At 31.4% G+C, this 15,953-nt stretch overlaps 2 protein-coding genes across 2 annotated transcripts; one reads left to right on the top strand and one right to left on the bottom strand.

The window, feature by feature from the left end:
* Nucleotides 1-275: 275 nt before the first annotated feature.
* LOC145587372 (uncharacterized) lies at nucleotides 276-4,125 on the top strand. Its single transcript, XM_081644104.1, has 4 exons — nucleotides 276-658; nucleotides 846-1,112; nucleotides 1,300-1,364; nucleotides 3,052-4,125. Exons 1-4 carry the CDS (start codon nucleotides 418-420, stop codon nucleotides 3,676-3,678), a joined length of 1,200 nt encoding a protein of 399 aa, XP_081500230.1. The 5' UTR covers nucleotides 276-417; the 3' UTR covers nucleotides 3,679-4,125.
* An 11,045-nt stretch (nucleotides 4,126-15,170) lies between these two features.
* LOC145590218 (7-deoxyloganetic acid glucosyltransferase-like) lies at nucleotides 15,171-15,722 on the bottom strand. The gene has a single exon (XM_081646968.1). The coding sequence runs from the start codon at nucleotides 15,720-15,722 to the stop codon at nucleotides 15,171-15,173; it is 552 nt and encodes a 183-aa protein (XP_081503094.1).
* Nucleotides 15,723-15,953: the final 231 nt, after the last annotated feature.

Genomic DNA, 15,953 nt, shown 5'->3' with positions numbered 1-15,953 from the left:
ATTTTTTTATTTAAATAAAAAAAAATTTCCTTTAATATTTTGTCTTTTTCTTGGCCTTTTATTGCAGTCAACTTGGATTATTGTCTCTATATTCTTTAACCATTTTATTAAATTTTTTACCCTTTTATTCAAAACTCCCAAAACATACCCTTCCTCTTAATTCTAACCTTCTCTTTCTACTATTCATGTGATCCATCTCTTTCACTTACTCTTGCACAATTTTCCATTTTCATTCTAAATATTACTATTTTCATAAATATTTGCACCTTATTTATTACTTATTCTCTCTTTATAAGAGCAAACAACAACCACCACTACTAATACTAACGTTTTTTTTTATTTTTTATTTTTAGTTACAATATATTGTTGCATTGCATTATATTTTCTACACAAAGTGAGTGAGCGAGAAGAAGAATTATGATGGGTTTTAATGAAGTTGCTAACCAAGATCTTAGCTTAGGAGATCCTTTCAAAGGCGGTCGTAAGCTTCGACCACTCGTTCCGAGGCCTTTTCTCTCATCTCCTACTCCTAATCACAATGTTAACACCACTTGTTTAACGGGTTTTCATCCTAACCCTACAAATTTTCATAATAACCCTTCTAATCACCACCTTCTCTCCTTAAACACCACCACCACTCGCCACCAACACCACTTTGGTAAGCATTTCATATTATTTCGTACATAATATTTAGCCATATTGATACTGTAATTTTTAACTAATAACGTTACAAGTTTAATTTGTACGTAATATTTAGTCATGCTGATACTATAACTTTTAAATATTCTGTAACGTTACAACTTACAAGTATAAAATTTTTAATATAATTTGTTTCGCGTGATCAGAAGAAGGTAAGGAGGCTGTGGGAACACATCAAGTCATGGTGAGTTCAAGATGGAACCCAACGCCGGAGCAGCTGAGGGGGTTGGAGGAGTTGTATAGGCGTGGCACTCGAACGCCTTCGGCCGAGCAAATTCAACACATTACTGCACAACTTCGCCGTTATGGTAAGATAGAGGGCAAGAATGTATTCTACTGGTTTCAAAATCATAAGGCCCGGGAACGCCAAAAACGACGTCGTCAACTTCAACTTCCTCTTCAACCACCTTCTGGTATAATATAGTGTACCTTGCTAATTAGGGCTTGTTCAATTTTTTTTTTTTTTTTTTTTTTTGACAGCTGGCTTGTTCATTTTTTTGTTCTATAACTTTTAAGTCATTTATTTCTTAATTTATATTTGATTTCCTAATAATGATTTTGTTGATTTTATTTTTTTTATTTATTTATTTTTAAAAAAAGGAAATAAGATAGGTTTTGAAGGTGAGCACAAGAGTTGCAAATGGGCACAATCATCTACAAACAAGGTGTGAATCCCAATTTTCATCTTTTCTTTTTCTTTAACTACTTTTTTAATTTTTTGAAAATATTTCCTTATTCAATGAGTAATCCCCTTTTTGAATCTTCCCCACAAAAGATGAATATACTCTTGTAAAATTTTTGCTATAGTCAAACTTCTAAGTTCTAACTCACTATATTAGTTAGTAGATTCACAATTAAATTAATCAAAATTAGAATGTACTTGGTACAAGGTTTTTAAGCTTTTACTCATTACCACTCGTAGAAAACAATTTATAATAATAGGTGATTAAGTTTAATGTTTAATTTATTCAAATTTCGTAATTGAAGTGATGGTAACATAATAAAAAAATCTATCCATTATGATTACTATGTCATAATAATGTGCATGGTACATATTTTTAGTCATGTCCTAGGATAGATGATAATCCATCATTATTTGATGATTAGATAATCATTATGATTCATATAATTTAATTAAAAACTTGTACGACCTTATATTGTATGATTAAGAAATAATGAAAAAAACATAAAAAAAAATAAAAATAAAAAGTAAAAAAAAAAAAATAATAAAAAAAAAAAATTGTGGAATGATAGAGAAAAAGCAAAATTTGTTGGGAAATGAAAAGAATCAAAAAGCTGCCTTCCTTCTTTCTGTCGGGGGACCTTTGCATGCCTTTTCCTTTTTTTCTTTCAATTCCTTCTGATTGTGTTTTTGTGTTTTCTGTTTTCAACTCCCATCTTTTTTTTTTTTTTAAATTTCAATTTCAATTTTCACCCACATATTAAAATTAAAATTAAATCAAAACCCTACCTTTTTCATAATTTTTCACCTACTTAATTGACTCAATTACCCTCACTTTTTAAGCATGTGAAGGGAAAAAGGCTATCCTAGGGTTAAATTCAGTGTTTTTTCTTATTTGTAAGTTTGTAATTTTGTCAACAACAATAACTCGTACAACATGTTCACAGTATTTATTGACTTGTTTTGGTGTGTGCTTTCACATCTTATAACACTTCACACAGACGGAGTATATCTTATCTCGCTAGCTACCTCTTCTTATAACATATTTATACAGTTAGTATAACTCATCTCGCACACATACAATATCTGTATAATAATTTTATAGACAAAAAGTATCACTTGCACACATACAATAAGTAGTGTTACATTATTATTTAATGACTTGTTTGGTAAGAGTATTATTTTCGACATTTATCTTGTTTGTGACGAGTGCCTTGTTTACAATATTAATTTGCGATACTCCCTCCATGTGTTAATAAGTGTTACACTTCGATTTTTTTCACCATGTTCACATGATTGTTTTGACTTGATTAATTTACTAATATTTAAAAACAAATCTTATTATGTAATACATAGTTGGATTCGTTATAATATATATATATACACACGGAGTACTTTGATAATATCAATTTTTCTATAGTTTTACAAGCATATAATTTAATAAATTAATGGTCAAAGTCATGTCTAAACATGCGTGTTTGATAAAACTGTAACACTTATTAAAACACAAAGGGAGTATCAACTTTTATGTGATTTGCAATGAAAAAATTTACGGAGTACAAATTAAACTTGTTAAAGTAAATTAATTATATTTGGCTCATTTCATATTTATAGAATAGTATAATTGTATATGATCATTACTGAATAATTATTATTTGCATGGTGAGCAGGAAGAATCTGATCCACCAATACAAATATCAGAAGAAGCAGCAGCCCTAACAAAATCAGATACCACGACAAATCCTATTTCATCTGATGGTTGGATCCAATTCCATGAATTCCAACATAATCATACTACCAATAATAATTCTAATAATTTCAATATTATTTCAAGTGAAAAAAATTTAGTATTTGCAGGAGAAAGGAATTCCACGTGGCAAACTACTACACCTACTCATAATAATAATAATAATAATAATAATAATAATAATAATAATATGATGGTCCAACCCTCGTCTTGTTCTTGTTGTTTCCCTTCTTCTGTTCTGTTTTCTCTCTCCTCTAAACATAATTATTTACAATCCTTCATTACTTCTAAAGATCTTAATATTGGTGAAAGACCGCCAGCGTCTCCTACCCTTCAACTCTTCCCGGTTGTAAGAGACGACAACAATGACAACAACGACGATGGTGATGGGGATGAGGATGAGAATGTCGAGAATAATTCGTGTCTTACAACGACTAATAACAATGATCATGAGAAAGGTGGTAGTAGTAGTAATAGTAGCATTCATCATATGCCTAAGTTGTTGGTGTGTAACAACAACAATCCTTTTCCTTATTATCAATTTCTTTAAATGAGACTGTTTTTATTTAGAGTAAATGTATTTAAGTTTCTATTTTTAGTAGTTCACTTATTACGAAGTATTAAATTGTGGGAAAGTCACGTGATTGACTTCATTTTGGAGTGACAATTTTCAGATGCCTTTTTGTAGTAACTGATGTTTTATAGTAGTATCATAAATATTGAGTATGACTGATTTATAACTACTTTTAGTATTAATCTATTTTTAGTTTTCAAAGTATGATAGTGTAATGTTGATTGATTGATGTTAAGATATCACGGAAAGACACAATCTTATAATGTTGGTAACTTGGTAGGGAAATGGAGAATTTCTTTATAATGCACTTGGACAATGTTACATTTTTGTACTTTGGCTGTACGTATTTTTTTTTTTTTTAAAATGTTGAGGTATAAATTTTAAAATGTAATATTGATTGGTAATTTGGTATAGTATATAATTAAATACAATAATGGACTGTTGCCTTAATAAATTTATGGGTTTATGTGGTTTTAAGGGGGATTGAAATGGACAACATACAAAGTAAGGAGTACTCAACTTTTAGGGTATGTATCATAAAAAATACACGTAAGTGTACTTACGCGTGCACGTGGTATATCCAGTATTATTTTTTATATGTACATTTAAATATTTAGAACAGATGTGCAAAAAAATTCAAGATTATCCTACTTCCTCCGTGATCTTTATATAAAGTGAAAAGTTTTGAAGTTTTACATTATTCATCCACTTCACTTTGACTAATATTAGTAATTTATGCATAAAAAAGAAATACTTCTTAGAGTCTTGTATTTATTGAAACCGTCTTAGTAAAAAAATAATTATTAATTAATATTCATTTGTTATAATGTTTCTACTAAGCATGTATGTCAATGTCAATGGGATTAGAGGTTGGTGAACATGTGTGATGATGTACTATACCTAGGTCAATGAGTCTAGTTGACCCCCGTTTTATACTTCGTATAAAAGAAATCCATTGAAAATAGAGTGAAAATTACAAGGAATCACACTTGATAGGGAAGAAAATCAAACCTCTTTTAGTGGCTTGAAAAGAATGCACCGACATCCAACCGTTAGACTAACTTTAATTGATTCTTGCCTAACTATAATAATCCTAAATTACACGTGAACAATGTTATTCCGTATGTTATAAGATGGTCACGTAAATATGTAGTATAAAGTATGGATAAAATAAGCTAAGAATTGAAATCTAGAAAAAAACAAAGGAAGGGAGAAATGGAGAGAAGATGAAAGAGATGGGTCTGGTCGCCTAAGTTGACGGGTCATATTTAATAGGGTTTACATTCTAAGGACCCCTAATAAGTTACCTATACTACTCGTAGCTTTATTTAGGAGAGAGAAAATAAAAAAAAGAGAATGTAAGAAAAGAGAGAAAATCCATGAATAATGTGGCCTGCGTTATTTTTAATTTTCCAAGACAAAAAAAAAATCAAAATTGAGGGGTGTATTTGTATTTGTAATTGTCATGTGTATGACTTGTTATCAAGTGATGTTGACGTATGATTACAAAAGGAAACTCCAGAGTTTGAGATTTTTGTTATTTGCAATTGCATGCATGTCTCAACTTTCATGCCCGCGCAAAAGTCATCTAAATCATCTAAGCTAAGCTTCTACGTTCTACTTTTACTTGCTTGTTTCTTCTTTATAGGTTTTCATCATTTTATTTGCATGTCAATGTATGGAGACTTTTTTTTTTTTTTTTTTAATTTATAGTATCTTTGTTTCGTAATAATCGCAATAGTAGGTCTTGTACAAAGTTTTATGAAATTTATAGGATAGACAATATAAGGTGAATTTAATAATATATAGAGTATAATTATTAATTGATGGATATATATATATATATATATATATATGAAATTGTTAGGAGGAGAGACAATAGAAAAACACAAACTCTTATATGTGGTTGACCACACGGTGTGACCAGCCATAATAGCTAGGGGTTACTTCGTTAGTGTTACTGGGTTACTTGGTCAGTGTTATAGGGGTTACTCGGTCAATGTTACAAAGGTTACTTCGCAGTGTTACAAAGATTACTTCATCAGTATTATAGAAGTTACTTTGTTCTTTTACAATTGGCCACCCTATGTGGCCAGCCACACACAAGACTAGCTAATAATAAAATAATAATGGATTCTTATAGTTTAATTCAGTTTTTTGGTTGTAATTTCGTTTTGTTAATTGCTTTAGAGAAGGGAATAAGGTAGCTTATCGCTTAGCCAACTTGGGAGTGGTGCTTGAAGAAAGGATTGTTTATTATTTTGATTTGCCTCCGATCGAAATAAAGAATCTTTATTTGGAGGATGCCATTGGGGTGACCACTTCCATGTTAGTGAAAAATATTGCGATAATTATGAAACGGAGGAAGTACAATAGTATATACATTATTATTCTTACATTGTTTTACGACATTTTTAGGCATGTGGGTTGTATTGACGTGCTTTGATAGTGTACAACTGTACATAGTACATATTTGTAAGTGGATTAGGCTTAGGCTAGACACAATCCATTTTGGTCCTCAAAGAGGCCATGCTTACTAAATGGATAGGGTCCGGTTTATGCACGATGTCATAGGCTACAATCTGCTTATATATGCATTATTTATTTTTTTATTAAAAATAGTGGGCCATTTTTAATCTTATGTTCGACTCATATACCTTTTGACATGGGTGGAACATAGGGGGACCGATTATAGCTTGCTTGGTACCACCCCTAATTAATGTCCGATATATTTTTATAAAATTTAAGATAGCAATAATGTTTTATACGAATTATATTAATTTTTGAAAATAGGTTAATTTCAAATCAAAGTGTTTCTCATACAAATTTTTACCTAGACTCTAGTCTAGGATGAAATCCCTGCACCCCTTGTAAATGACGTCGCATTTCTGTTGTTTTTAATTTCTTTCACCTTCAAACTACAGGAGAACCTAACTTGATCTCCATCTTACATCTCTGTTGATCTCACTGTCATTTTCTACTTCTCCGTCGATCACAAAATAATTTTCGGTAGACTCGAAACATTTGCATGCTTTAAATATATTTATGAATTGCAGAGATTTTTGTGTATTGATTTGATCAAAAATTGATTGTCGTAACTTATAATCAATTAGTTCAACAAGCAAATAACGAGCTTAATCAAACAGCCAAGCCATATCAAGAAACTAACACAAGAATTATAAAAATAATTTGATCCAATATTTCCTAATTTTTTTGTGGGATGAAGATTTGGAATTATATATGTCGGTTCACTGTTGTGGTGGAGGCGATGACAAGGCAACTAAAGTTGTCGATTACTTATTGTTCCAATTTTTAATTTACAAATATGAAAGTAATAGAGAAGGAGAGAGAAAAAGATGAAGAATGAAGCTTAGAGGATTGTAGAGTATTAAGAAGGAGAGAGAAAATTATGAAGACTAAAGCTCAAGAAAAGATAGCAGAAACACCGTATTGTATAATGAATTTGTTCATGAATGAAAGACAAACATAAATGAACATATAATATTTTGTAATTGAACATCTTTTAAATTATTTTCATAGATGATAAAAAATTTATAAAAGTTATATTTTTTGTATTATTAGAGGAATTTGAGGATAACTGTAGAGGTTTATGTGAAAAATAAACATATATTAAAAATTAGTGGAGTATATAAAGTATATGAATATTTATACATATGAAAATGAACATCAAATAATATATAAATGATTTTTTTTTTTTCATTTTCATGTAAAACTATAGAAAATAACAAATTGTTTTTGAAATTCCTTATTAAATCTGTAGAAAATATATAAAGACTGAAGATGGCAAAAGTGTGGACATTTATCAGATATCTAATGATCGTCTATTAATATGCGAATAATGATCATATACTAATATATAAATGAACATTTATCAAAATGAAAACGAACATTCAACAAAAAGAGTTTTTCGTAGTTCATCAAGTAAACACTATAGGTTGTGCAATATGAGTTTATTCTCCTGTTGCTATTGATTTACCTGTATAGTCAATATATCCATAACTCAATAACTTGATGTACATGTATAAATATGACAACGAACATGCATCCATTTCTAGATGAACATATTTCAATACAAGAATGAACATTTATTAAAATATCAGTATGAAATTCAAACGAAAATTAACAAATATCTTGACCGTGCATTTAAATTATGGGATTGAACAATTGCAATAATATCTATATAAACATCTACTAAAAATTTGAAATATACATCTATTAATATCCTGGATATCACTACAAGAAAACAGCTTAATAGCGACGGACTGCTTCCGACGGACCCATTATTCCGTCAGAAAAAACGAAATTTCCGACGAATTTTTTTTCCGTCGGATATTTCCGACGAATTCAATAATTCCGTCGTAAATCCGTCGGAAATTTCCGACGGAAAATAAATCCGTCGGAATATATGGACTTTTCTGACGGAAATTCCGTCGGCAAGTACAATTTCCGACGGACTAAAAATCCGTCGGAACTTTCCGACGGAATTTTCCGGCGGAATCTAATTAAAAAAAAAGGAAAAAGTTTTCTAAAAACCCTAATACCCTACACCTTTCTTCCGCCTCCACTTTTCTTTTTCCCCCTTCTCCTTCTCTTTCCACTTCTCCTTCTCTCTCCTCTTCTCTTTCCTCTATGTTCTCTGCCTCTCCCCCCTCTTCTCACTTCTCCTCTTCGTCTTCTCCCCCCTCTTCTCTCTCCTCTTCGTCTTCTCCTTCCCCCTTCTCTCTCCTCTTCTTTCCCCTCTTTACCTCCCACGGACAACACCAACAACAACACCAACATAGACCCCGAAAATCAACTAAAATTTACTCCTTTTTCGCCTTTTATCTCTCCTCATGATGAAAACAAAGGTTTTCGGGTCAAATTCGACCATGAAAACTCTAGATCTAGAGTTTTCATGGTCGAATTTGGCCTTGCAAACCCAATTTCAAGGTTTTGTGAGGTCGAATTAAGGTATGTGTATTTTTTTTGATTTTTTTGTTGTTGGTGGCTGTTGGAGTTCGAATATAAGGGGTTGGGTTGGGATTTTTTTTCCTTTAATTTTTGGGTTGTGATGGTGGTTTTTTGGGTTTCGATGGCGACAGTGGTGGATTTAGGTGGGTGGTAGGGTGGTTGGCTGTGGTTTTTTGGGTTTCGACGGCGGCAGTGGTGGATTAAGGTGGGTGTTAGGTTATGGTTGTAGATCTGGGTTCATTGGGGTTGTAGATTTGTATTTGGGTGGGTTAGGGTTAGGTGGGTAGGGGTTCTAGTGGAGGTTTGGTGGTTGTATATGGTTGGGTTGGTGGTTGCTGGTGCTGTCCTTGGTTGGGCTGGTTAGGGGGCTCGTGTTGGTTGGTGGTATGGGGTGGTTACGGAAGCGGTGGGGGCTGGTGGTGGTATGGGGTGGTGCGGCTTTTTTTTTGTTTTTTTAAAAGGATTTTCCGACGGAATTTCTGTCGGTAATTTCCGACGGAATCATTTTTCGTCGGAAATTTCCGACGGACTTTCCCAGACCCAGAAAACCTCTTCCGACGCTAGAATCCGCCGGAAAAGTGTTTCCGACGGAAATTCCGTCGGAAAAGGCCGATTTTCCGACGACCACTATTCCGACGACACTTTCCGACGGAAACATGATTTCCGACGGAAAACAGGGTGTTTCCGACGGAATTTTTCCGCCGTAATTAAGCTGTTTTCTTGTAGTGTATGTATCTACATGAGAATGAGCAAAAGAGTTTGATAAGAACATCAAATTTATTTATAAGTAGTTTAAATATAGTAAATATGAATATTATTAGACGCTATATATATATATATATATATATATATATATATATATATATATATATATATATATATATATATATATATATATATAGGAAAAATAACACATGAAAAAGTATTTTAAAAAAAATAACAATATATACATAAAATAAAAGAGTATAGAAACTGACATGATCAACATAATATGTAAATGAACATCTACTCATATATAAATGAGCATATATTGGAATGATAATGAACATGGCATAAAATTAATGAGCATTAAAAAATATATATGGCTAAATATATAAAGCTCTACTCAATGTTTTTAGTATCATACTGCTTGCATAAAATATACTTTTATGTTAGGTGTGACATACAAACGATACAAGCAAGCTAAGTAGTAAGTACTACATATACTTAATTACTTACTACTCCATACTATACATAAAAAAGAGTACGTATTTGTAACAATCAATACACATTATTTACAAAACGTGAATGAATGTCTATCAAAATTGAAATAATAAACTTATCAAAATAAAAATGAATATTTATCAATACGAAAATGAACATTTATTAATACGAAAACGAACATACACCATGTATATATCAATATCGCAATAAATATATATTAAATAAAGTGATCATTTATCAATATGAAAATGAACATTTATCAATATGAAAATGAACATTAATAAATTTAAAAATAAAAATAAAATAAAAATAAAACTACTTTAATAATTTTTCTTTCATGATTTGGGAAAGAAAAAGAAAGCAGCTATGCTTATAATAACTGTCAATTAGAAAGAAAAAGTAGAATTAGAGACTAAAAAATTTAAGAGGGACAAAAATTGATGGGAAATTCAATCAATGAAATTTTTGTTGATTGAATTTTCCATGGAAATGATCAGTAGAAGAACAAATCACACACTTTTAAGTCACATACACGATTAATCGATTATCTATCTCCGCCATCGTCGCCGACGGCGACTTTAGCGTTGGAGGTTTTGGAATGCAGAACCATGGAGGTAGTTTGGGGAGTGTTTAATTGTTAGATCATTAGTTGCTAGAAATCTCATTGTCGACGAGCGATCTCAATGGTTTTATGAATTGAAGCTTGTCATTTTGATGGGTTTAGATACTGGGTTAATAGGAGCCTAAGCGCATTGTTTTAGAGGGAGTGTAGGTAGAGCTACATACACTAGAGTATAGGGATATATAATTATGTTTCTCATGTCATGTCGAGACAAGAGTGGGCTTAGTCCATCTTGGAGCCCAAATTCCACTTAGCCATGCTGATCCAACCAAGGACCAATCGTATTATATACTACTCCCTCTGTTTTTTTATTTACATCACTTTTCTTTTTGGAGTGTTTTTTTTAAATGCATCACTTCTATTTTTGGTAACTTTATACTATATTTTATCATTTCACTCTCTTACTTTAAACTCCACTCAACTTATTTTATCATTTCTCTCTCTTCCATGGTCTCCACTAAAATAATATAAATATCTATCCTCTCTCACATACTTTCTCTTTTATGGTCCCCATTTTACTTTTACTATAATAATTTATTCACCCACTCACAATATTATATTACTCTCTTAAAACTTTGTGCAATCCAAAGTGATATAAATAAAAAAAAAACGGAGGAAGTAGTATTTACAAGTAAGAAAATGTAACCAATAGGTGTACCTATGACCATAACGCATGCAGCTGTTATTTTGGATTCATGGATGGAAAATTAGAAACTAGCAGATGGCTTAATGTAACAGACAAGAAACCACAAAATAATTGCCTTTCTGTTCGGATATAATTTATCTCTAACTTTAACATGTAATATTTACGTTTAACATACTAGCGCACCAAAAAAAAAAAATAGCACTTTTTATTTCTGTAAAAGTGGCATTTAACACGTAATAATGACGGATTGATTGTTGTGGAAGCCAAAAAAATAATCTCAATGGAAACAACGCGTACCGGAATAAATGAGATGTGTATTGTACAAGTATTACATACTCTCCCGTCCCTTAATTAGATTCCTACATTTATGTCTCACATAATAGAGAGAAGTATGAATTAATTAAGGGACGAAGGGAGTAAAATAAAATGAAAAAAGATCAGCCAACAAGCGGGCTATTAGATGGGCCAATTGAAACTTGCTGCATATTGGTGTGATAGTCATTGTATGTTAGTTTACGAAACTAGAGTTGTCAGTTGGTACTTGTACAGTTGTATGAGTTGATACTTACCACGTCTTAGACTCATTTATCAGTGTATTCATGTTTAGTTTTCTATGTAAAGTTGTAAACCCATGATGTAATAATCAAATTAATAACCCTCGATAATATTTAATCTCTTCTTATCATTTATGATCGTGGTATCAAGTACGGGTTAAGATCTAATTTCCATAAGAATTTTTTCATTCTCTTGTCAATAGGTTTAAATTATATGTATACCCATAAATTAAAGGATTTTTACTAGTTGGATGGTGTAGTCGTGTAGTAGACCAAAAAAAAAAAAAAAAAAAAAAAAGAAAAAAAAAATCACCATTTAGTACAAATATAGTTTTACCTTGATTTAATTTTGCCAGTATAATATTGTTGGTAATATTTATTATCCATTTTTTTTAATTAAAAGTGGCATCTAACACACAATACTGACCATAGTTTGAGTTACCAAAATAAGCTTAATGAATACGATTTGCAATCTTAGAAAAACTAAAATAATTATGTACGGTAGTTAATTTTTTATCAAAAAGATAAGAATTTAATATATATATAAAAAAATACTTTTAATTTACAGGTCAACATACACTGCATGATAACCTCGTCCTAGCCACCCCATTCCAAAAAAAATATTGCCTTTGATATAACATCCATCCTTAATTATGAAGTTACAAGTAACATACACTTGTTTTTTTATCATCTTGTAGACAAAAGTGAAAGTACATCAGACATTAAAAGAAAGATTGAATACATAAAACCTCATTATGAAATTATGAGCAAATTTTAAGCAACTTCTACATTGATGAACTTGCTTAATTAGTGTTCTGTAATTCAGTCTTTGAGAGCATTAGAAAAAATCATAATTATTGTAATCTTGACTAACATTGTTTAATGAATACAATATAGCCTAATACTCCATGTATGACATAATGATATGAAATGAAAATTATAAATTTTCTGTCGTTCTTCATACTTAATGTAATTATTGTTGGACTCTATTAATTAACTTGTCTTTTCTCAATCAAATCTTTTTCAATCCAATAAATAACTACTAACAAATTGTTACATTATCAAATCGTCCTAATTTAATATGCATGCTTAATCCTAAGAAGATCGATTCAATAATGTGAGTACACATGTTTTAATTCGTTGTACACTAGTTATTGTTACATGACTTACATCTAAATAATCCTCTCTTACAAATGATTTTTTTTAATTTATTAAAAAAACACACACTAATCATAATCCATAAACTTTGTGAAGTTTACTTCGAGATCATGGTCGCCCATATAAATATATGCCTAGTTGCCTACTATTGAGACATAACAAAACATATAATTTGGAGTAATTCCTTCAGTGTATGAAGGACAAGATCGAAGCCTCTTGACTCTTGAGACTTGATAGACATTAAAAGTTTCAAGATGTGTGCCCAATCAAATAAATATTATATAAAGGTGGCGCACATAGAATTGAAAGAGGATTATTGAAAGCTAAGGGTTCGTTTGACATCGCCGTGGTTTTCTGTTTTTTGGTTTTGTTGGATTTCAAACTCATATGATATATGTCATATAATAAAACAAAAATTAGACAAACTTATTAAAATCATGATAAATTTGAAAACTGACAACAGAAAAGTGGAAACACCTTTTTTTTATTTTCTGTTTTTTTTTTTTTTTTTTTTTTTTTTTAAAAAAAACAAAAAACAAAAAACAAAAAATAATGCCAAACAAGCCCATAATATGTGTTTTAAGGTAAACTTTTATGAACCTCAATATCTAATCTAAGCTATGATACCATGTTAAAGGCCAAATCAACTAAAATTTCAAATTGATGGTAAGAGCTAGTTATAAGGTATATGGGTGGTGTAAATGGGAAAAAATCACAAAATAATCACCTTTCTGTACAAATATAATTTACTTATGATTTTTGCCATAAGCTAATGTTTATGTTGTAACATGTAAGTACAAAGTCTTAGGCCCTGTTTAGTTCACCTTAAAAAATGATATTCAGTAAAAATAATTTCAATTCAATAAAAATATTTTTTTTTTGAGGGATTCAATAAAAATAAGTTTAGTTCAATAAAAATAATTTCAATTCAGTAAAATTAATTTCAATTCGGTAAAAAATATAAGGAAAAATTGATTCTAATAATCCCACCTTTGACCGGTTCACTATTAATAATCCTAACTTTGAATTATTATCTAATAATCCCACCTTTATAGCGCATCTTCTTTTATTGGTCCCTAACCTATTGGTAACCTATTTTAATAGGTTAAGATGTTATATATTACTTTGTGATTGGTTGAATTTCTTAAAAAAATAAAAATAAAATTAAAAAAACTACAAAAATAAAAATAGAAAACCAGTCCACAAACATACCCCACGCCACCACCCCAAATCCTCCCAGCAGCCCCTCATCCCCACCCACACCGCCGGAACCCCATCCCCATCACCACTCAGCGAAAATCGGCCCCCCTTTCCCTTAATAAAATTAGATTCATACTAAAATTTTGAATCGAAAAACTGTAAAGTTCCATTTTAGTTGTTACAATTTGGTTTATTTTATTTTATTTTATTTTTATTTTTATTTTTTTTATTGTTGTTCTTCATTTGATTTTCACCTAGATTCAAACTCTTAAATCTACCCAATTTCAATTATTTCATTGTACTACTATATATATATTTCATTGCTTCAAAAAAAAAAAAAAAAAGTATATATATTTCATATAGGCATATCACCCGAAAATATGAAAATTAGTAGAAGAATCTTTGAATTTCAACTCAAATTACGATTTCAATTGAGTTTTTTGAGCTCCATTAATGGCGGTTTCAACGATTGTGTTAACCGAATCCATGTTCAATCTACTCTCATTCATCTAAAGCTATTCGACGTCGGGGAAGGGAAGGTGGATGGTTTTCGAGGTGGGAAAAAGGATAGAGGGTGGTTTTCGTGAGGGGGGTGGAAATCAGGTGGTTTTTAAGGGAAAGGGGCCTGCCAGAGGAGTGGGTGTTGCGGTGGTCGCGAGGGTTTGGGGCTGTTGGGATGAATTGTTTTTTTTTTTTTTCAATTTTATTTAGGTTTTCTTTTTAAAATTTTTTTTTTGACTAATTACTTAGTGACATGTGCTAGTTAAATAAAAAGAAAAAAAAGTTTACCTAATGTACAAGTTATAGGTCATAAGGGACCAATAGAAGAAGATGAACTATAAAGGCGGGATTATTAAATAATAATTAAAAGGTGGGATCATTAATAGCAAATCGGGCAAAGGTGAGATTATTAGAATCAATTTTTTCAAAATATAATAGGGAATCATTTAAGTTCAGTAAAAAAAATTTCAGTTCAACATAAATAAGGTGAAGTGAACACGGCCTTACTGTAATTAAAAATGACATTTAAGAGGCACTAATAGTGAGAGCTTAAAAACAATCTCGATGGATCCGATTCGCAATATTAGGTAGATGAGAAATGGATCAAATATTTCTAACCTTGGAAAGGAAGTTGAGCAGCTTGAATCATGTTAGGAATACAAAAGAAAGTCCAAAGGCAACAAGGACTAATAGTCTCAAAATAAACAAGAGGCACTCTCAACTCCTTAGCAACATCAACCATGCACCCATAAAACGCTTCTGCTATAACACATGTAACCGGTTTCTTTAGTCCAGCTTCGGCCGAGCCGAAAGCCAGCACCTCCCTGAGCCGGCTACCCTCAGCTTGAGCCTGACCCTCTAAAGCCATGGTCAAGCCAGGAAGTTCGCGGGGATTCTCATCAGGTCCAAGTCCGTCAGGGACTGTCTCGAATCGAAAGCGAGGCTCATAGTCATGTTCTAGGCGGGCAGCCGTGTTAGAGTGCAGGACTAGGCCGCGGTGGGTGTAGTTTGTGGTGAGGAAGGTGACGGAGACGGTGGCGGGGCTTAAGGAGAGGATGAGATCGGCTAGTTTGAGCATACAATTGATTGGACCTTGGATTGGTAAAGGGAAGATTACTACATGAGGATGATGTTGAGTATGCTTTGTTAGATGATCATCTTCCATTTCTAGGAAATGTAGTTGTTGTCTAATTTGGTTTTAGTTTGTTTCTAAACTCTATATATATCGCCAAGTATATCGTTGAAATTCATTCTAGCCCACTTATGAGTGTTCTATATTGGAGAAAGAGGAGAGATAATTCCAATTTATAAGATAGAAGAGTTACCGCTACTATTGCCAATTGTTTTTAGTATGGAAACTCCTAAACCTTGTTTGTGGAACAAACTCTCCTATTCC

This window comes from Chenopodium album, chromosome 17 (assembly GCF_948465745.1).
Source record: "Chenopodium album chromosome 17, dcCheAlbu1.1, whole genome shotgun sequence".
NCBI lineage: Eukaryota > Viridiplantae > Streptophyta > Magnoliopsida > Caryophyllales > Amaranthaceae > Chenopodium > Chenopodium album.
The sequence above is the reverse complement of the archived record's forward strand: the minus strand, read 5'-3'. Positions and strand labels throughout refer to the sequence as shown.